Source organism: Triturus cristatus, chromosome 8 (assembly GCF_964204655.1).
Source record: "Triturus cristatus chromosome 8, aTriCri1.1, whole genome shotgun sequence".
In the NCBI taxonomy this organism is placed as follows: Eukaryota; Metazoa; Chordata; class Amphibia; order Caudata; family Salamandridae; genus Triturus; species Triturus cristatus.
In genome coordinates, this window is record NC_140591.1 from 750,373,301 (window position 1) to 750,394,767 (window position 21,467).

Below are 21,467 nucleotides of genomic sequence, written 5' to 3' on the forward strand. Positions count from 1 at the left end.
AAACTTATAGTTTTCATATTTGTTGTATTTTAATTCACAAAATTATTTGGGATTAAATAACCCAACAGAAGGTATCTGAAACTTTACTGGTCTGATATTGTGTTTTTAATACCCATTGATACTGCTGTGAATGAAATCCTTAATATATATTTTTGAATGTTTTCTCGAATTCTCCATTTTGTAATGTACTTGAAATATTTCTATTAATTAAGTTCTTTTCCCCAGAAAATTATGAAGTGGCTGGCATGTGCAATGGAACATGATCAAACAGAATAATTTTGTTTATTTTTCACATTGAATATATTTTTAGTTGCCATATTATCTGACACCAATAGTTCTATTTATTCTCCAGTAAGTTTAGCAAATACATAATTTGTAGGGAAAGCCCATATCCCTGAGGTCATGAGTCAGTGAGCCCGATGATTTACAAGTGTTAGGTAGTTTGTCTGTATTAATCACTGTATCAGATACATTTGATCTCATGTCATTCAAACTCAACTCCGACAAAACAGAATTACTTATCTTCAGGAAGAACACCTCTGCTTGGGACCACAGCTGGTGGACAGCAGAGCTCGGAGCAGCACCCACCCTAACAGACCATGCAAGCAACCTTGGCATCATCCTCGAATGCCAACTGACCACAAAAACGACAAGTCAATTCAGTCGCCGCCTCTTGCTTCCACCCCCTTTGTATGCTCTGCAGAATCTTCAGCTGGATCCCAATCAACACCAGGAAGACTGTCACACAGGTCATCATCACCAGCCACTCTATGCTGGCATTTCCACCTAGCTCCTCAAAAGACTCCAGACCATACAGAACACCGCAGCCAGACTCATCCTGGACATCACCAAATGTACTAGCATCATCCCTCACCTCAAAAACTTTCACTGGCTCTCCATCCAGAAGAAATGCCAATCAAAGATCCCCACACACGCATATAGACCTATACACAACCAAGGGCCTTCCTACATCAACCATTGACTGAACTTCCACATGGCCGCAAGATGCCTGTGTTCTCCCTCACTCGCCCTCTCACACACTACCCGCTTCCGTCACAGCTGCAGCGAGGACAACTTCTTTTCCCACATCACTGCCAAGACCTGGAACAACCTGCCTCTCCACCTCTGAACTGCGGCCTTCCTGACAGACTTCAGATAGAGACTCAAGACCTGGCTTTTCGACAGAGATACGCCACCTCCAGTGCCCAGATACCCCTAGGGGTGACAGTGCTGCTCTATACAAATGCTGAATGATTGATTGATGCCTAAAAGCGTTAGGAGCCCAGATTAATATCTCTTGAAATTGAGGCAGTTTTTATTATCAGATGAGATTGATGGTATGAAATAAGTGAGAAAAATGAGCAATTATGAGAAAGAAAGAGAAAGAGAAATGGAGTGAGCAAACGCTCCACACACTTTCAATCAAACAACAAAGACCATGCTTAAAACTCTAAGAGTCCGATTCATAAAGGTAGACTTAGACTGAAGTCTGACTTTACTACTTTTTGTAATTCACAAAAGTAAGTTAATATTAGTAACTTTACTACCAGTAACTTTAGTACTAGTAAAGACTACTAGTACAATTACTAGTAGTAAAGTTACTAGTAGTAACTTACCTTTGTTAATACCAAAAAGTAGTAAACTTACACTTAAGTATAAGTTTACCTTTGTGAATCAGGCCGTGTGTGTGGAATTTATAAAGCAAACCAAGAAAATGAGCCAACAGTAGACACCTTAATCAATTCTACTTAACAAGAGTGCTGGCAGTTGTGACCTTCCATTGCTTTGAATCTGTTTGCCGCTTGACCCCATTGAATATTTGAAATGAATGGTTTGGTGCAGATGTGAGTTCTTTCATGCAAAGCACTACAAAAAGATATCGGTTTCAGAAACATGGTGCCAAACATCAAATGGGGCACAGGGGTTGGAAAGTCAGACATAGTCTGTGTAGTCATGACTGCTCCAATGCAGAGCTTTCCTCAGTCACAATTCTACTTTTCACTGAACGCACGTGCAGTACCTTTCTCTCCACTTTCTCCTTGAAATCCTTGCTGTCCCTGTTGCCCTTGGAGGCCTCTCTCACCAGGTACGCCGGGTCTGCATTCGATTCCATCTATAGTTTGGAAAGCAAACAAACAACAACGTCACACAACGGTGCTTCACAGAGTATAGAAAATATGCTCAGGGTAAAATGGCCTATAAGAGTCCATAGGATGCTGATAAGGTTTGCAAAACACACTTGAACTCCTAGCAGAGGCAACAGCAAACTACTCCACTTAAAAGATAACCAGGAGTCTTATGAGTTCTTTGCGATAATGAATAGAAGGCAGGTGTTTTTTTTGTTTGAATTTATTATTGGACCGCAAAATTAAGACTCTTGGCTGACTCTGGGTCACAAATGTAACACTGCACAATCAATAGATTACTTTTTGATCACTTTCTTGAGCATTGTAAAGAAAGGTACATTTTCTAACTGAAATGTAATTTTCTTGGTTTTTTACTGTCCGGGTGTCAGAGAGGAGACCAATGTGTCAAATGTGCTTTGCGAAACCATCATCTCTTAAATTCATGAGCCAAGGCAGACTTACAGTACTCACACACCCGTGGTTGTGCTCCCTGCATGCATCTAAGTAGATCATACCTGGTATGCAGGGGTAACTCATGGCGCTGATAGCAATTTTCTGCCTAAAGGTGATAGGGATGCTCAATGCTACCTTCATATCTTCCAGCCACTCATTATGCATACTTTCAGAAACAAACTGTTTGCTTTGATACTTCAAGCCTGAGTTAATGGTCCAACTAGTTACCGGCAATCTTCATAGCACCGATAGCCTTTCCTCATAATGAATAATATATAAATGAATTGTGTCCACCTATCTAGCCACCAGGCCCACGGAGCACCAACAGCTGAAGAGCTGAAACATGCGTGTGCATGCACCTGAGGGTAAGTTAAAAAAAATGCTAGCAAATGTGTGCATGCATGTGACAGTGTCTATTTGCGTGTGCAAGACCATGTGTATGTGTGAGCATATGTGTGTGTTGTGTGATGAAAATGAGTGAATGACAAGAAGAGAACATGAGAATGAGTGATAGTGAGTGAGTGTAATTGTAAGTGTGAATGAGTGGGTCAATGTAAGTGAAAATAAGTGAGAATGAGTGAGAGTGAGAAAGAAAGAGTGTGTGAGGTGTTGGTGAAAGTGATAGTGAGTGAGAATGAATAAGTGAAAATAAGTGAGGGACTGACAGAATGAGATTGAGGGAGTGTAAGAATGAGTAAGTCAATGTAAGTGATCATGAATGAGCAATATGTGTGTTATGCTTGCGAGTCTGAATCCGGCCATGGCACCCTCGAGGTAATTCTTGCCTTACAGAGACACCCATGCAAATGCTGGCCCAGACATAGTAGGCAGTTTATATCATGATATTAAGCACCACATCAAAAATGCAAGCATGGCATACTTTAGGGTAATATTTGGCATATGAAGCACTCATGGCAAATCCTCTGGCACTGGCATACTGGAGGTTATTCTTAGCATAAAGAGCGCACATGGCAAAAATCTGGCAGTGGCACACTAGTAGAAAATTTTGGTATATGGGCATGCCCCATATCATGCCGGCAAGGTATATTGGAGGCAATTCTTGATATAAGGGAGGACAATCATGCATATGGAAGGCAGCAGGTGCATGTGACATTTAAAAAGTCTGCTAAAGAAACATGTTGGTATAGAGAAAACAATGTCCAAAAGTGGCAGCCTTTTTTCTATAAACAAAAAATGAATCGCCCCAAAGTGAAGGAATGTTATTCCTACACACAAGTGACAATCTACATTTTACGTCCCCTTGTCCATCAGTCCTCACATAATGTGTGATGGCAGGGAAACTGAGTAATGGTTGCCTCACCTTCAACAGGGCATGGCGACTGTCACTGAAATCTGTCAGCCCATTGGTGCCTGGCTGCTACGTCAGATGTTTACAATGGTGGAGCAAGCAGAGTTTCTGCTGGTGTAAACACAGTGCTTCGAATGGCCCTAAATAGTGGTGCACGCAATCTCTAAATGAGGCCCAAGCTGATAACAGAAAACGACAATTGCATTATTATAAATCATTTCCAGCTAAACTTTGCGCCATAGCAAGTAAGTATCACAAACTTCTTCTTATGTAAAGTGAATTTGTCACACTCATACACCCTATTTAAGTATTTCTGTAATCCAAGGAGCAAGTCAACACTGTCTGCACTTCCCTCTTCTGCCACTAAATGTCGTCTTTTAACATATTATTGGAGAGAAGTTTATTTGTCACTACAAAGTGTTCAGAGAATGCAACAATGCGAGTAGGAATGGTGGTTCCCAATCGCAACAGAGAGATATTTCTGAACAACAGGTTGGCTCCTTGAAGTTCTGAAAGAAGACTCAAAGGGCTAGCCCTTACTCTTGTCTCATCAACGTGTGTATGTGGAGGAAATATAAAGTGTTATACTAGTTTTGAAGCAACCTATGCTGCATACTGTTTTCAGTCCAGAGCTCTTCTTTTTCAAATTATTGGTCACAATCACTACATTGTATTATAGCATTTATAAAGCCCTTTTTAAACATTATGTGGGATGTTGAAGAATTTGCTGTGAGAAATCAGGGCCTGTTACAGTGATCTCTCTCCCCCCCACCTCTTGCCCCCATTCTGACCACTAGATGCTGGTTTTCTGACTCTGATTTTGCCCCGGGCTCTGCTAACCAGACCCAGGGCCTTTGCTGTGATTAAAAGTACATGGTAATCAGGTATAATTATAATTGGAACTGACAACCTACCTGTGAGTCCCTAGTATATGGTAGGGCACATAGGTTTAGAGGCCCAGTAGATTTAATGCACTTAAATGTGCACTGCTGTGTTGTCTGCTGTCATTTTAAAAACACCCCTGCTTTGCAGGTTGCTTTTAAAAGTAAATTATATTCAAAATCGACTTTGGTATTAAAGGTACCTCCAAAGTCACAAACTACCTGAATTTTATATATAAGTCACCCCTAAGGTCTCACCTAGGTGCCCCGGGGGTAGGGTGCCATGTAACTATTGACACAGCCTTTACATAATATGTTTTATATGCTCTGGTGAGCATACAACTGCCAATTTAATTTCCCCCATTGTAGCACAATGGCTCCATATGCTAACATGGGATATTTTATTAAAGTATAACTACTAAAAGAAAGAAACTCAAAATATACTTCAAAGTATCAAAATGCCAGTTAGACTAAATTCAACCACTTGCCACTGTTAGATTTATTATAGCTATCATAGAAAATAAGTTATAGAACTTTTTTTTCTGAAAGCCAACATCCAGCCTTCCAGCAGCTCTGCTCTGATTGGTCAGCCTCTGCCAGGCTGAGCCAAGCTGTCTTATGGAGGTGTGAAGTGGCCTGACTAGAGAAAAAGGATTCCCTATGGGTTAAGAAATGCAAGCTGCAGAGCAAAAGGCAGGATGGGGGTGGATTGGCCAAACTGGTCTTCGAAGAGGGAATGACAGTTTGGGGTAGCACAGACTCACCACATATTCTGCACCCCCATCCAGACAGGAGCCCCTGTAATTAGATTAGCAGAGGGGCTGGAAGGGGGATGTTAGGGAAACATAACCACACCAGTGGGTTGGCTTAGCCAGATCTAACCTTCCAGGAAAAAGTTTCTCCATTTTAGATTTTGGAAGAATAGTGCTTTCTGGGTCAAGAATATGCAATACTGTGGTGGAATTTGTCATACCTCTGGGTATCACCCTGTACCCCCGCTTATATATAATAAAGAGAAGAAGGACTGCCCTGCTGGATCCCTGGTCTGCACCCAAAGGATTGCACTCTGGATGACTGTACCTGCTGCGCACTTGGAATTACAGCCCTAAGGACGTTGCCTTGCTACAAAGGTGGAAGGAGTGAACTCCTTGACAGCAACAGGTTACACTAGCTCCACCTGTGTCATCTCCACCAAAAAGAATCCTTTTGGAGTGCGTCCAGTGGACCTTTAAGGATTTGGAGAAACGTGGGAAATGTAGTCCCAACATCCAAAGGACCGTCTAATAGCTTCAAGACCCTTGGATTTGTGTTGTGGACACTTTAGAATCCCAAGAGGAACTTCAGGAAGAAGTTCCAGAAGTTTGGAGATGTATGGAGTAACTTTTGTAAAAAAACTCTGTATGCTGCCCAGGTGCATTGTGGGAGTTGTAGTCTCTGACCCTAAGAGGCAAACCAGAACATCTGACCCCTTGGCTGGTGCTGTGGACCACTCTCCTGAATCAAGAAACCCTTCTGGAAGTAAGTGTAAAAGTGTTACATTGTGGGTGGTCTGAACTCTGGACTTTGTCCCAGTCCAGCACAATCTTTTTATCCCTTAAAGCGCTGTTTCCTTCTAAGCGCTAGTCTTACTTTTAATCTTTAAAAATTCATATATCTGTGTCCCTGAATTGGGTTTTTGTCATTTTGGTGTCTCTTTGACTATAAAAATATATCCTATTTTTTATAAATTGTAATTGGAGTTTTATTGTATATTGTTTCTTACCTATTTAATATATTGGTGTTTTTAAATACTTTAACTTGTAATGTAAAGCACCCGAATCCCCCCCAAAGGGGTATATCCGCGCTGTCGCCTAAGTTAAGCCTGCCCACTCATTGCCAGCTTCAAGGAATATGCATGGGAATAATTTATTGAGACCTTAACTGAACCTTTTATTGTGTTTGTGGCCTAAGTGGTAGGGCCCTACTAATCACTATTAATGATCCACTTTCCAACACCTGCAGTGGTGTAACAAAACGTAAGGGCCCCACTGCAAAATGCATAGAGGGGGCCTCCCACTCTCTGGACCTAGATAGGCACTCTGAGGCCCAGCCATGCACACGGCAGTAGGGCTCCCCCTCACACCGCAGGAGCTGCAGGGGCTGTTGTTACACCACTGAACACTTGCTCATGCCAGTAGCAAGTTACATCATGTGTGGTCGGAAGAGTTTGTTTCATCACTGTGAGCCTGTGAGGGACACATTTAGGTGTCATCCAATAGCAAACAACCACTTGGTCACTGTTAGGCACCCACGGTGTAGGTTATCAAGTGTGTGGGATCTTTTGAAATCTCTTTGATAGCCACGTTGTGAAACCACATCAGGACCAGGTTAACACTCTTAGCAGAATGGTAACAAGAAGACCTTTGAATAGAATGTTTATGTCAATTAATACATTTACGGTACAAAAGAGGGTGGTGATAGACGGAGCATCAGAACCAATCAAACACTCACACCCAGTCAACAGATCCGGGTTTGATCCATCACCGTTCTTTAGCCCACTCTGCCACCCCAGTTCAGACATGGCCATATGCAAATCAGTCTGATCCTGTGCCTCATGGGAACAGTCCAGCCCGAACTGCCAAGCCATGCCTTTCCTGGACCGGAAACAAGCTTCCTAGGAACGGTTTCTGGTATTTCAGCCGTCTTCAGCCAGGCTTGCTTGAATCCAGTGGCAAAGTGAGCAAGGGACTCACGTCTGAGCATACCCTGCCAACGTATGGCGAACAAAGCGGTACAAAAGAGGGTGGTGACGGACGGAGCATCAGAACCAATCAAACACTCACACCCAGTCAACAGATCCGGGTTTGATCCATCACCGTTCTTTAGCCCACTCTGCCACCCCAGTTCAGACATGGCCATATGCAAATCAGTCTGACCCTGTGCCTCATGGGAACAGTCCAGCCAGAACTGCCAAGCCATGCTTTCCCTGGACCGGAAACAAGCTTCCTAGGACCGGTTTCTGGCATTTCAGCCGTCTTCAACCAGGCTTGCTTGAATCCAGTGGAAAAGTGAGCAAGGGACTCACGTCTGAGCATACCCTGCCAACTTATGGCGAACAAAGCGGTACAAAAGAGGGTGGCGATGGACAGAGCATCAGAACCAATCAAACACTCACACCCAGTCAACAGATCCGGGTTTGATCCATCACCGTTCTTTAGCCCACTCTGCCACCCCAGTTCAGACATGGCCATATGCAAAACAGTCTGACCCTGTGCCTCATGGGAACAGTCCAGTCCTGGCTGAAGAGGGGTGAAACCCCGAAACCGGTCCTAGGATGCTTGTTTCCAGTCCAGGGAGGACCTGGCTTGGCAGTTCGGGCTGGACTGTTCCCATGAGGCACAGGGTCAAGACTGATTTGCATATGGCTGGGTTCAAACTGGAATGGCATGGTGAGCAAAAGAACGATGGATTTAGGCCCAGATCTCTGTACTGGGGTGAATATATGACATTGTTCTGCATTCTGTCCATCAATTGTTGTTTTTGCATTTGTCACCCCGAGTGAGACGGGTATGCTCAGACGTGAGTCCCGTGCTCTCCATGCCACTGGAATCAAGCTATCCTGGCTGAAGAGGGGTGAAACTCCGAAACCAGTCCTAGGATGCTTGTTTCCAGTCCAGGGAGGACCTGGCTTGGCAGTTTGGGCTGGACTGCTCCCATGAGGCACAGGGTCAAGACTGATTTGCATATGGCTGGGTTCAAACTGGAATGGCATGGTGAGCAAAAAAACGATGGCTTTAGGCCCAGATCTCTGTACTGGGGTGAATGTATGACATTGTTCTGCATTCTGTCCATCAATTGTTGTTTTTGCATTTGTCACCCCGAGTGGGTCGGGTATGCTCAGACGTGAGTCCTGTGCTCTCCATGCCACTGTAATCAAGCTATCCTGGCTGAAGAGGGGTGAAACCCCGAAACCGGTTCTAGGATGCTTGTTTCCAGTCCAGGGAGGACCTGGCTTGGCAGTTCGGGCTGGTCTGTTCCCATGAGACACAGGGTCAAGACTGTTTTGCATATGGCTGGGTTCAAACTGGAATGGCTTTGTGAGCAAAAAACGATGGATTTAGGCCCAGATCTCTGTACTGGGGTGAATGTATGACATTGTTCTGCATTCTGTCCATCAATTGTTGTTTTTGCATGTGTCACCCCGAGTGGGACGGGTATGCTCAGACGTGAGTCACGTGCTCTCCATGCCACTGGAATCAAGCTATCCTGGCTGAAGAGGGGTGAAACCCCGAAAACGGTCCTAGGATGCTTGTTTCCAGTCCAGGGAGGACCTGGCTTGGCAGTTCGGGCTGGACTGTTCCCATGAGGCACAGAGTCAAGACTGATTTGCATATGGCTGGGTTCAAACTGGAATGGCTTTGTGAGCAAAAAAACGATGGATTTAGGCCCAGATCTCTGTACTGGGGTGAATGTATGACATTGTTCTGCATTCTGTCCATCAATTGTTGTTTTTGCATTTGTCACCCCGAGTGGGACGGGTATGCTCAGACGTGAGTCCTGTGCTCTCCATGCCACTGGAATCAAGCTATCCTGGCTGAAGAGGGGTGAAACCCCGAAACCGGTTCTAGGATGCTTGTTCCCAGTCCAGGGAGGACCTGGCTTGGCAGTTCGGGCTGGTCTGTTCCCATGAGGCACAGGGTCAAGACTGTTTTGCATATGGCTGGGTTCAAACTGGAATGGCTTTGTGAGCAAAAAAACGATGGATTTAGGCCCAGATCTCTGTACTGGGGTGAATGTATGACATTGTTCTGCATTCTGTCCATCAATTGTTGTTTTTGCATTTGTCCCCCCGAGTGGGACGGGTATGCTCAGACGTGAGTCACGTGCTCTCCATGCCACTGTAATCAAGCTATCCTGGCTGAAGAGGGGTGAAACCCCGAAAAGGTCCTAGGATGCTTGTTTCCAGTCCAGGGAGGACCTGGCTTGGCAGTTCGGGCTGGACTGTTCCCATGAGGCACAGGGTCAAGACTGATTTGCATATGGCTGGGTTCAAACTGGAATGGCATGATAAGCAAAAAAACGATGGATTTAGGCCCAGATCTCTGTACTGGGGTGAATGTATGACATTGTTCTGCATTCTGTCCATCAATTGTTGTTTTTGCATGTGTCACCCTGAGTGGGACGGGTATGCTCAGACGTGAGTCACGTGCTCTCCATGCCACTGGAATCAAGCTATCCTGGCTGAAGAGGGGTGAAACCCCGAAAACGGTCCTAGGATGCTTGTTTCCAGTCCAGGGAGGACCTGGCTTGGCAGTTCGGGCTGGACTGTTCCCATGAGGCACAGGGTCAAGACTGATTTGCGTATGGCTGGGTTCAAACTGGAATGGCATGGTGAGCAAAAAAACGATGGATTTAGGCCCAAATCTCTGTACTGGGGTGAATGTATGACATTGTTCTGCATTCTGTCCATCAATTGTTGTTTTTGCATTTGTCACCCCGAGTGGGACGGGTATGCTCAGACGTAAGTCCCGTGCTCTCCATGCCACTGGAATCAAGCTATCCTGGCTGAAGAGGGGTGAAACCCCGAAACCGGTCCTAGGATGCTTGTTTCCAGTCAAGGGAGGACCTGGCTTGGACGTTCGAGCTGGACTGTTCCCATGAGGCACAGGGTCAAGACTGATTTGCCTATGGCTGGGTTCAAACTGGAATGGCATGGTGAGCAAAAAATCGATGGATTTAGGCCCAGATCTCTGTACTGGGGTGAATGTATGACATTGTTCTGCAGTCTGTCCATCAATTGTTGTTTTTGCATGTGTCACCCCGAGTGGGACGGGTATGCTCAGACGTGAGTCACGTGCTCTCCATGCCACTGGAATCAAGCTATCCTGGCTGAAGAGGGGGGAAACCCCGAAAACAGTCCTAGGATGCTTGTTTCCAGTCCAGGGAGGACCTGGCTTGGCAGTTCGGGCTGGACTGTTCCCATGAGACACAGGGTCAAGACTGATTTGCATATGGCTGGGTTCAAACTGGAATGGCATGGTGAGCAAAAAAACGATGGATTTAGGCCCAGATCTCTGTACTGGGGTGAATGTATGACATTGTTCTGCATTCTGTCCATCAATTGTTGTTTTTGCATTTGTCACCCCGAGTGGGACGGGTATGCTCAGACATAAGTCCCGTGCTCTCCATGCCACTGGAATCAAGCTATCCTGGCTGAAGAGGGGTGAAACCCCGAAACCGGTCCTAGGATGCTTGTTTCCAGTCCAGGGAGGACCTGGCTTGGCAGATCGAGCTGGACTGTTCCCATGAGGCACAGGGTCAAGACTGATTTGCCTATGGCTGGGTTCAAACTGGAATGGCATGGTGAGCAAAAAAACTATGGATTTAGGCCCAGATCTCTGTACTGGGGTGAATGTATGACATTGTTCTGCATTCTGTCCATCAATTGTTGTTTTTGCAATGAATGCATTTACTACTACTGTATTTTATACATTGGATTTGGAGTGACTGGTTTTAAATAGAATGTGACTTTGAAATTAGAAAAAGGATATATGAGATGCATTTCGTTAAAGAAAGAAAGCCATTTTGTTGAGCTCGGTTACCAGTTTACCCTCTGGTGGACAACCATCAGTTGGGTGAGCACTGGCTGGGTCATGGCTCAGACCCTAATCAGATTAGCACCCTGAAATGCAAGGTTAAGATACAAACCACTTGTGCTTTTTTTCTAACTGGTTCTATACATGATTACAATTGCTAAAACATTTTAAATTGGCCTACATCTGGCCTCATGATGTTTATTATGTAGATACACCTGTTGCACACTTCTGAAAGAAGAGGGTTCATTACAGAATGACACTAGCATGCACCTGCTCTACTGTACCTGGGATGCAGTCTGAAATATGAGCCAATGTGTGTGTGTGTGTGTGTGTGTGTGTGTGTGTCTGTGTGGGTGTGTGTGTGTGTGTGTGTGTAGTGCATGTGTGCATGTATGTGTGTGTGAAGTGCTGGATGGTTCGGAGACAATGTTGGATGGAGAGATGCTCCTTAAGCATCAGTATTTGCCTGGATTAGTGACGAAGAGGTTGTGTGGAATCAAAGTGCTGACCCACTAGCAAAAGATATGGACATTTGTAGTTCTATCTTTGTAAAATGCATTACCAATGCAGCATGCTGCAGATGAGCCCACACTGCACTTAGCAAGTGTACTCCTCGCTACTGATGCAATTTGCCACATGTTCCTGTTGGGTCACTCAAATCCCTGAACCTGGGCTCTGCCAGGTCACGATGTTATTGTTTTGTAAGTTACAGACACTTTTTTGTCCCCCTGTAAAGTCATCTTCAAACCCACCTACATTCTGGCAATTTTACTGCTTTAATGCACTCACAAATGCCACATTTATTTCTAAATCTGCTTCTACCACATCTTGCCCCTACACACCAGTTTTTCATCCTTTGTCCTCCCATTGTGTAAGCGACTGCCATTCTGCCGTGTTGTGTCGATGGTGGCCTTTCTTGGTACATACAAGAAGTGCCTAGACCCCCCCAAATGGTGGTAAAGACCTCCCATGATGCTCTTGGTCTGTCCTGCTAATATGCTCCATGTGTGCAGGTGATGCTAAGTTTTCTAGTACATCAGGTGCCTTGTTGTGACCTTACAACTGGAAGTAGTGTCTACTTTTAAGCCGTCTATCTCTTGTACATGTGGGATTTCCTCATCCACCTGTGCTCCAATCATGCATCCTTTACAAGTTAATACTGGTATAACACGTTTGTCCCTCTCCCTGACAACGTCTGCCTCCACATCGTCATTGACATGAGGGAAATATCCATAGTGGAGTGATCCATCACAGTAGTTATAGCCAAAAACTACCCTCTTTTGGACACATCACATTCAGGTGTCAATTTGCTAATGAAACTCAAATTAAAAATAACCTTACAAGCACCAAATCTCTTAACTTTTGTAATGTGTAAGCTATTTACAATCTCTGAATGAAACTTTACAAAAGATAACATTGCAATAATGAAGATATGCCAGTACAACTTCAAAGGTGTGAAAAGACACACTCCCACTCCTTGCCTGTCCCTCTGTATAAATTGCAGCAGGATAGAAAAGTCATGATGGAGCAGGTAGTGCAAAACTTTTGTATACCTCCTCTATTCTTGCATGAAAATACTAATTATATAATCTATTAACTGTAATATTATTAAATGAGTGTTGCATGTATACTAATCAACATTATAAAAACATAAACTACACATGGGATTTGCTATTTGCATGGCTAAATAACTCTAATAACTAAAATCTGTACGCATATTAATAAATAGTATATGTGGTAATAGAATATCGCATGATATGTTGCTTTGTGACGTTTACATCTTCGAGGAGGATCGGAAAAGGTGAATATAATGGATTTAAATGTCGCTATAGGCTATATAAATATAAGCACATAGAGAGATTAGTAAGGGGTTAACATTAGAATCATCATTTCTATGAATTAATTATTCTTTTGTGTTTGTTTCGCTTAAGTTGACATCTGGGCCTAATCCAAAATGGCCGCTGATATCGCACGCAGAAGTGCCCACTGTCTTGTGAGGCGCAGAGTCAGCCGCGCATGTATGGACAATATCGTGAACTTCTTAGCAACCTTTACTCATCATGTTCCCGGTCAAGGATAAGAATTTGGTGGTTCGCCAAGATAGGGGAACAATCAACCTTACAGTAAACCGGAGCAAGCCGACACTTTAGCTGACAAGTGACCTCACCCCTCGAACTGTACTGAGAATCTGGGAATAAGAATCGGACGATCCCAACCAGCCAATCACCACTGTTCTTGTCCTAAAAATGTATCATATTAACCTGGTTTTTACTATAAAAGAATAGTGGGATAGTGAGAAAAAAACTCTTCTTCTTTATCATCACGAACTCTTTCCTGACTACGACGCCTTTTTTCTTGATGGTCCAGATGCTGCCCGATCGTTTGATGACTGCAAACTTTTTCCAAATCCACGGGCAATGATAGATGCTTGCACGATTTCTGGTCTTTTGATAAAATTGGGGACTGTAACGTGCTGAGCAGAGGACTTTGGACTTTGAGCTTTGGCCTGCTTTATTCGGACAATTTACGACAAACTCGGTTATGCAGAGCCAATGAATTAGAGGACTCCAAATAGCCAGATTAGGTAAATATGATGTTCTGTGATTTACTTAAATTGATCCAGAAATTCAGAACTTTGACGAGACAAAATGCTAATATAAATCATTATGAAAAATATAAACAAATATTGATTACCAAGAAAATATGAGCTTGTGGTTTTTCATTAAGAGAAATAAGGATTCTGATTCTTAAAATGTGTTTTAGCTTGTTCTAAATCACCATCAAGCAATCCAATTAATTGGTCCGCCGACCAAGTGGGTGGAGTGCCTTGATGTTTAAGATTAGGGATCTATAGGCGACGGATGTTAATGTATATTTTTGTAGAAATAATTTTTCTCTCCCTATAGGTTATAAGGTGTTCCCCCACATGTCCAGCGCTTGAATTATTCATCCCTCCTGTGTGTGTAGACTCGTGAATGGTGACGTGTGTAAGTTGGTGTTATGGGCCCGATCAATGAATACGTGTATGAATGAGTGTGCGTGACGACGGGTCTGCGATGCAGGGAGGATATCGATATATGTTGTTCCCCATTTTCCAGTCTTGCGCTGGATCAGTTTTTCTGGTAGCAGTATGATGGTTATTATTGTATTGGTTTGGTGATTATTGCTTGTAAATTGCTTATTGGTTATTGATTGTAGAAAACTATTGGTTTATGTATTAACACTCTATGTTGAGTTGCGTTGAGTTCCATGTTGTTTGACGGCTTCTGGGATGTAGGAAGTCGGAAGTTTGTAACGATTCCGTAGTAGGGCAGACTGTTCACTGCTCTCGGGAAAGACGGAATTGTTGTTGCCCTGTAGGTACACGGGGAAAACATGTGACGATTGGAGTCGCACGACGCATTGTCTGGGTTCGATTCGATAACATCGTCGTGTGTTGCCGCTAGGGACATTTTCTGTATTTAAGAAATGTATGGTCGCGAAGGTCACCTGTGAAATTTTGGTCTTAGGTACCAGGAGTCCAAAAGGCACTCTGATTACGCTTATCACTGGAAAGGTAATAGGTGTTCCCTAAGCTTGATAGAAGGATAAAGTAGAGGGAAGTGCTACTTTTTTAAGGAGTATAATAATTCTGTAGTAGGACGGACTGTTCGCTGTTCTCGGGAAAGACAGAATTCTGTGTGAATGAACTACATATTCTGTATGAAAGTGCGTGAATGAAATAGCATTCAGGTTAATTGTGAAACTCTGGTTTTATTTTTCAGGAGCAGAGCGTCTCCAACAAGGTGTCTTAATTCTAGAGAAACAGTTAGCTAATGCTTGTTAGAAGGGTAAGGTAGAGGGAAGTGCTACTTTATCAACGGAAGTAACGATTCCGTAGTAGGGCAGATTGTTCGCTGCTCTCGGGAAAGACGGAATTCCTGTAAGAAAGGTCATTAACTATTCTTTTGTTAGTGAAACAGATAATGGTGGCGTTTTTATGTCGTTACTAAAAGATTTATGAGTCAGAAAGAACGTAAAAAAGTTTGCTGATAAATTTTATAAAGGAGGGGTCAGCAGAAGCAGGAGTAGCGAGAAAAGCTGACGTCAGAAAGACCGCGCTGGGATTGGCCAGTCAGTAAGAAACGGAGATGCTCCTGATTGGTGCGTTAGTGTATGTCGCGCTGGGATTGGAGAATTACAGAAGTGACGGAGACACTCCTGATTAGTGGGTTAGAGTCGCGCTACGATTGGTTAAAACAACAGAATAGTCGTAGGGAAATCTAGCGATACTGAAAAGACAAAATGATGTATTACGATCCACCCGAAAAAGAGAACAAGTCCTGGTTCAGAAAAATTAAGAGCTTATTTAAAAAGGACAAACCGATTGTGACTAGAGAGGGACAATTGCTTCCCCCACCAAAATCGCCTGCATCCTTTATGGTTTCGAAATACGGATATCATACTTGTATTTGGTTGGATAATTGGGCAAAGTATACAAAAGATGATGGAGTTTTAGCTTTTCCAGAACATGGTTCGTTCAATTTAGCAGTATTGAGAAATTTGAGAGAGAGAGTGATGAATCTAGAACCGAGACCTAGACCAACACAGTTTGAAGCATTGACAGAATGGGAAGACGAGATGCATGACAGAGAACGGCAGAGGAGTGGCGGAAGGTACAAATATATGTTTGGTAGATCATATGGACAGGAGAATCATGATGATAGAATGAGGAGATGGCGAAGCGCAAATATGACTGAGGGTTTGTTTCCTGTGAGAAGTGCTGAAGAGAATAGCAATAGAAAATGTATGGAAAAGAGAAATAATACAGAGTCAGGAGGATACAGTGTGCATGAATCGGAGGATGATGTTCTTGATGACATGTTTTATAAAAGTCCACCCCATATCAATCAGATTCCACATTATTGACACCAAGTGCCCCAATGAGAGAGACTCCACGAAATATAAAATTTGAATCAGTTCCACAAGAAGTAGAAAGAAACAATCCTTTTAGAGAAATAGAGAAAACACAACATGGTAAAACGGGAAATGAAAATTCAGCTGAACTAGCGAAAACCACTTTAGAGTTAACTGAAAAGATTAGGGAATGAACCAAAAATATGGACGCCGTAACCGTTCCTGTAACTATAGGACTTGTAATGCCTATTTTTGATAAACAGAAGGATAGTGAGCATTGTCTGACGATTCCTTATAACAGTAATAAACAGACCGAGAGGCCAGAAAAAATTTCAGATGAGAACCAAAGGAGAAAAACAGCAGGTATTTAAGAACAAAGTATGCCTAAAAATTTGACAGTAAATCAAAGTTTAGTGGATAGAATAATAATGACAACAGAATCAGTCCCAGGATCCCCAAAGAGTTTAGTACAATCAAATAATGATAAAAATCCTGTAGGGCCTACTTCAGAAGAATTAAGTGAATGGCTGAGGAGTTTACAGAGGAAAGATACAGAATCCCAATCTATAGATTGTTTTGGAAGAATTAATAGTAGGGACTATTCCCTCAGAGAAGTTAAAAGAATATCAGGATGAAGAATTATTATTTTTATGTAAAAGTATAACATGGAGAGCAAGGAATCTACACGAAAGACTAGAAGAAGTGGCAAATTAAATGGGTATAGACTTTGAAAGAGTAAAGGCTTTACAAAAACCATACCGAGTTTCTGAAAAGGATATTGAAAATCTGAACACTGCAGGAAGAACAACTCAGATTAAAGACATAATCATTTTGTTAAGAAAATGGGGAGATGTAGATGAATGGAAGAGTAGGTGGTTTCGAAAACGAGATGATGTCTCAGACAAAACGTTTGCAGCCTTCCCCGTAACAGAAAAGGAAAAGGTAGTAACAGAATGTCCCATGAGAGAAATTCCAGGTGGAGGATATGTACATGTCCCTTGGACTAGACAAGATATTTTGTCATTTACCAATGATTTTCCTCGACTACGCGAAAAGCCAGTCGAGTGGTATAGGCAGGTAGATAGGTTTGTAAAGTTATCAAAAGTTTTATGGATTGATTTAAATAGTCTTTTTGACATAATAGTACCAGCAGATTTATGGACCGAATGTAAAATTATGATCAGCTGGCCTACACAAGAGTACCCTAGAGACTCAAAAACAGGTGCCCCTGATCCTGAAGTGATGAAAAAATATGAACAGGTAATTACCTTTCTGTAAAAATAAAGTACCTCCCAAGGAGACTGATTGGGTAAAAATTGACCGAACTCATCAAGAAGCTAAAGAATCAGTACATGCTTATTATGAGAGGTTAAAACTCACCTTTAAGCAGTTTAGTGGTGATGAAAATCTGAGTGAAAAAGATTTAAGTCACTTTGTATACCGATTTGTATATGGGCTGCGTCCAGAAATAAGTGAAATGATTAAACAGCATACAGTGGACTGGCAAAATAGGAAAATAGATGAAGTACTGAGACATGCAAAATATTTTAGTGATGAAATTGAAGCCAAACAGCATAAGTTAAAAGAAAAGGCTATGTGGCCACAGGTAAAAGTGGCAAAAAGACAGGAGGCTCAATAGATTGAACAGGCAAATGGTGCAGTTATGAAACCCAAATTTAATGTTGGAAAAGGAAAGGGACAATTTTATATAGAAGAAGCCAAAAAGAAATGGCCATGTCATAATTGCGGAAGAATAGGGCATTAGAAAACCGGGTGTAAATTTCCCCTGAGTACTAATGGTGATAATGCATCATTGAATTCGCAGTGGCAGAAAGAGGTGAGTTGTCAACCACAGCGACAACAGCAGGTTGTTGCCCAACAGAATCAGGTGCCAAAACCGCCTTTTCCACAGAGCGTAAATCCTCAGAAATACAGTAATGAGACAGGATTCTTCAACGAAGAGCAGGTAACTAAGCTGCCGCGCGCGAGTGCTGTTTCGCAGTATTGGCTACAACGCGATGAGAGTGAGTCAGAACAAAGCTATTGACTGTGCCCGGGGGAGGAAGAAGAGTGCGTACTTGGTGCAACTCTAGAAGTAGACCAGACAGGTCCTTTTGTGGATGGAAAGGTAAATGATGAAAATATTACTTTCCTAGTAGATACTGGTGCTACTCGTTCAACTGTCAGGTCAGCTGATGTTAAAAATCTTCCTCTCTCGGATGAAACAATCTAAGTAGTTGGAGTATCCAACAGACAGATTAAAATGTATCTCACTGAACCAATAAAAGTTAACATAGGGAAATTTTCTGAAATGCACAGTTTTGTTGTGTGCGATTCAAGCCCTGTAAATTTGTTAGGAAGAGATTTACTGTGCAGAATGAATTGCACCATATTTTGAACTCCCGATGGTATAGCATTTGAGACCCCTGATGAAGATGTACTGTATAAAATGACTATGGCTAATATAGAACCTGAGGTTACTGAGGCATTTGCTGTATTTAACCCTGAAGAACTACCAAAAAAACTGAAAAAGACAGTAAAAGCGGAAGTCTGGGATTTCCCAGGAGAAGATGTAGGATTAATAAGAAATGTAGATCCTGTAAAGGTGACTGTAAAGCAAGGAATGAGTTACCCAAATATTCCTCAATACAAATAGACACCCGAAATAATTGAAGGAGTTACTCCTATAATAGAGAAAATGATTAAACAAGGTATTTTGAGAGAAATAATGAGTAGTACATGTAATTCACCAATTATGGGCCTGAAAAAGCCTAATGGAACATTTAGGATAGTGCAAGACTTGAGAAAAATAGACAAAATTGTTGTGTCATGTTGTCCTATTGTACCAAATCCATCTGTGATTTTGTATCAGATTCCTCATGATGCGGAATGGTACACAGTAATTGACCTGTGTCAAGCTTTCTTTTCCATTCCATTGCATCATGACAGTCAGCAGATTTTTGCGTTCCGGTTTGGCGAAAGTATTTTGGCATGGTGCCGAATCCCACAGGGGTATACAGAGAGCCCCTTAATATTTAACCAGATATTGAAAAAATCCTTAGAAGATCTAGAGATGTCCGAGAGCTCAGTACTGGTACAGTATATTGACGACCTACTTGTGGCGTCAAAAACTCGAGAAGCTTGTGTAGTGGATACCATAGCCGTGCTAAATCATCTGGCAGATGGAGGACTTAAAGTATCCCCATCAAAATTGCAATGCTGTCAGAAAGAAGTACAATATTTAGGCCACAAAACTGAAAAAGGACTGAGAAAAGTAACTGCAGATAGAATCAAGATAATAAAAGGAATGAGAGCCCCAATGACGCAAAGAGAAGTGAGAATGTTTCTTGGAATGGTTGGATATTGTTGTCAGTGTATAAGTAACTTTTCCCTGATTGCAAAACCTTTGGTACGCCTGACGAGAAGTGATGTAAAAGACCCCATTGAATTAAATAAGGAAGAGTTAACAGCCTTTAAACAATTGAGAGACAGTTTGTGTGAGGCACCAGCACTTGGCATGCCTGACTATGAGAAGGAGTTTGAACTATACTGCAGCGAAAGGAATGGATGTGCACTTTCTGTATTAATACAGAAACATGGAAAACTGAGAAGACCAATTGCATATTTTTCAGCTATACTCGACCCTGTAGCTGTAGCATTGCCTGGCTGTTTGAAAGCTGTAGCAGCCACCTGTAAGAACCTAGAACAGAGCGAAGGAATTGTGATGGGATATCCTGTGCGAGTGTTTGTACCTCATGATGTGGCAATCCTTTAAACAAGGAGCCGCACTCAGTTCATGACGCATAGTCGGCTGACTAAATATGAGAAAGTCATATTAGGTGCAACAAATGTGAGCCTTGTAAGATGTCTGAATGTGAATCCTTCAATGTTATTGCCTGATGCTGAGAATGTGGAAGTCAGATGTCAGTTGGATGTGCTTGATTTCTGTACCAAACCACGTCCTGATATAAAAGATGTACCTTTGACAGAAAGTGACTATGTGATGTTTGTGGACGGGTCATGCTTGAGAACAGATGAAGGAATTCTGAGTGCAGCATATGCAGTATGCACAGTAGCCGCGGTAATGGAAGCGTCTTACCTAAAGGAAGTAAAATCAGCCCAGGTTGCTGAACTGTTTGCGTTAACCAGAGCATGCAAGTTGGGAAAGAATGTAAAAGTGACTGTGATAACCAATAGTCAATATGGCTTCGGTGTAGTGCATGATTTTGGCCAAATTTGGTCCCAAAGAGGGTTTTTGACTTCAAGTGGAACCCCTATAAGGAATGCTGAAGTGGTTGGGAAATTGCTTGAGGCAATACAGCTACCTAAGCAATTAGCTGTTGTGAAGTGTGCTGCACATACAAAGACTGGAGATTATATCACAGCTGGGAACCAGTATGCAAACGATATGGCTCAATATTGAGCGCGAAATCAGAATTCTGTAAATCAGGCAAAAGAAAAGGAAATGAATTCATGTCCATTGTTGTTTACTAACATAGTGAATACATGGGAAGAAGTGAGGCAGTTACAAGAGGAAGCAGGAGATGAGGAAATGAGACAGTGGGTAAATGCAGGATGTGCAGATCATGTGTGGGTTTGATCGAGATGGAAGACCAGTTATGCCTGACAGCATGGTGTCCGCCATGGCACGGATGTATCATGGATAAGCACATGTAGGGAGAGATGCAATGCTTAGATTGTTCAAACAGACATGGTATAATGCAAAATTCAGACTTGTAGCTGAGAGCCTTTGTCAAAGATGCCTTATATGTCGACAGTTAAATCCTGGAAGAAAAACAGTGGTAAGTCTAGGCACGATAGGTCGAAAAGGAGGGCCTTTCACCAGAATGCAAACTGACTTCATTGAAATGCCCCCCCTGTAATAGGTTGAGGTATGTTTTAGTGATGGTCTGCCTGTTTTCTAGATGGGTAGAAGCATATCCCACAAGAAGAAGTGATGGAAATACAGTAGCTAAACTACTATTGAGGGAGTTCATCCCTAGATTCGGGTTCCCAGTCACAACTGAGTCAGATAGAGGAAAACATTTCCATAATGAAATCATGAAGCTAATTTGTGAGGCATTGAATGTACAACAAAAACTGCATTGTGCCTATCGCCCAGAGGCTTCTGGTGTGGTGGAACAAGTAAATAGCACTATTAAAAACAGATTAGGAAAGATGTGTTTAGCCACAGGTTTGAAATGGCCTGATGTCTTGCCTCTGGTAC

The 21,467-nt window shown here is 42.6% G+C and overlaps 1 protein-coding gene across 3 annotated transcripts in view; it reads right to left on the minus strand.

The window, feature by feature from the left end:
- Positions 1-21,467, minus strand: part of COL4A1 (collagen type IV alpha 1 chain) — a 626,471-nt gene that overhangs the window by 259,163 nt on the left and 345,841 nt on the right. For all 3 annotated transcript variants that reach the window (XM_085622171.1, XM_085622169.1, XM_085622170.1), the window contains exon 22: positions 2,021-2,113. In XM_085622171.1, the coding sequence (XP_085478297.1) occupies positions 2,021-2,113 (93 nt within the window). The remainder of the gene's footprint in view (positions 1-2,020; positions 2,114-21,467) is intronic.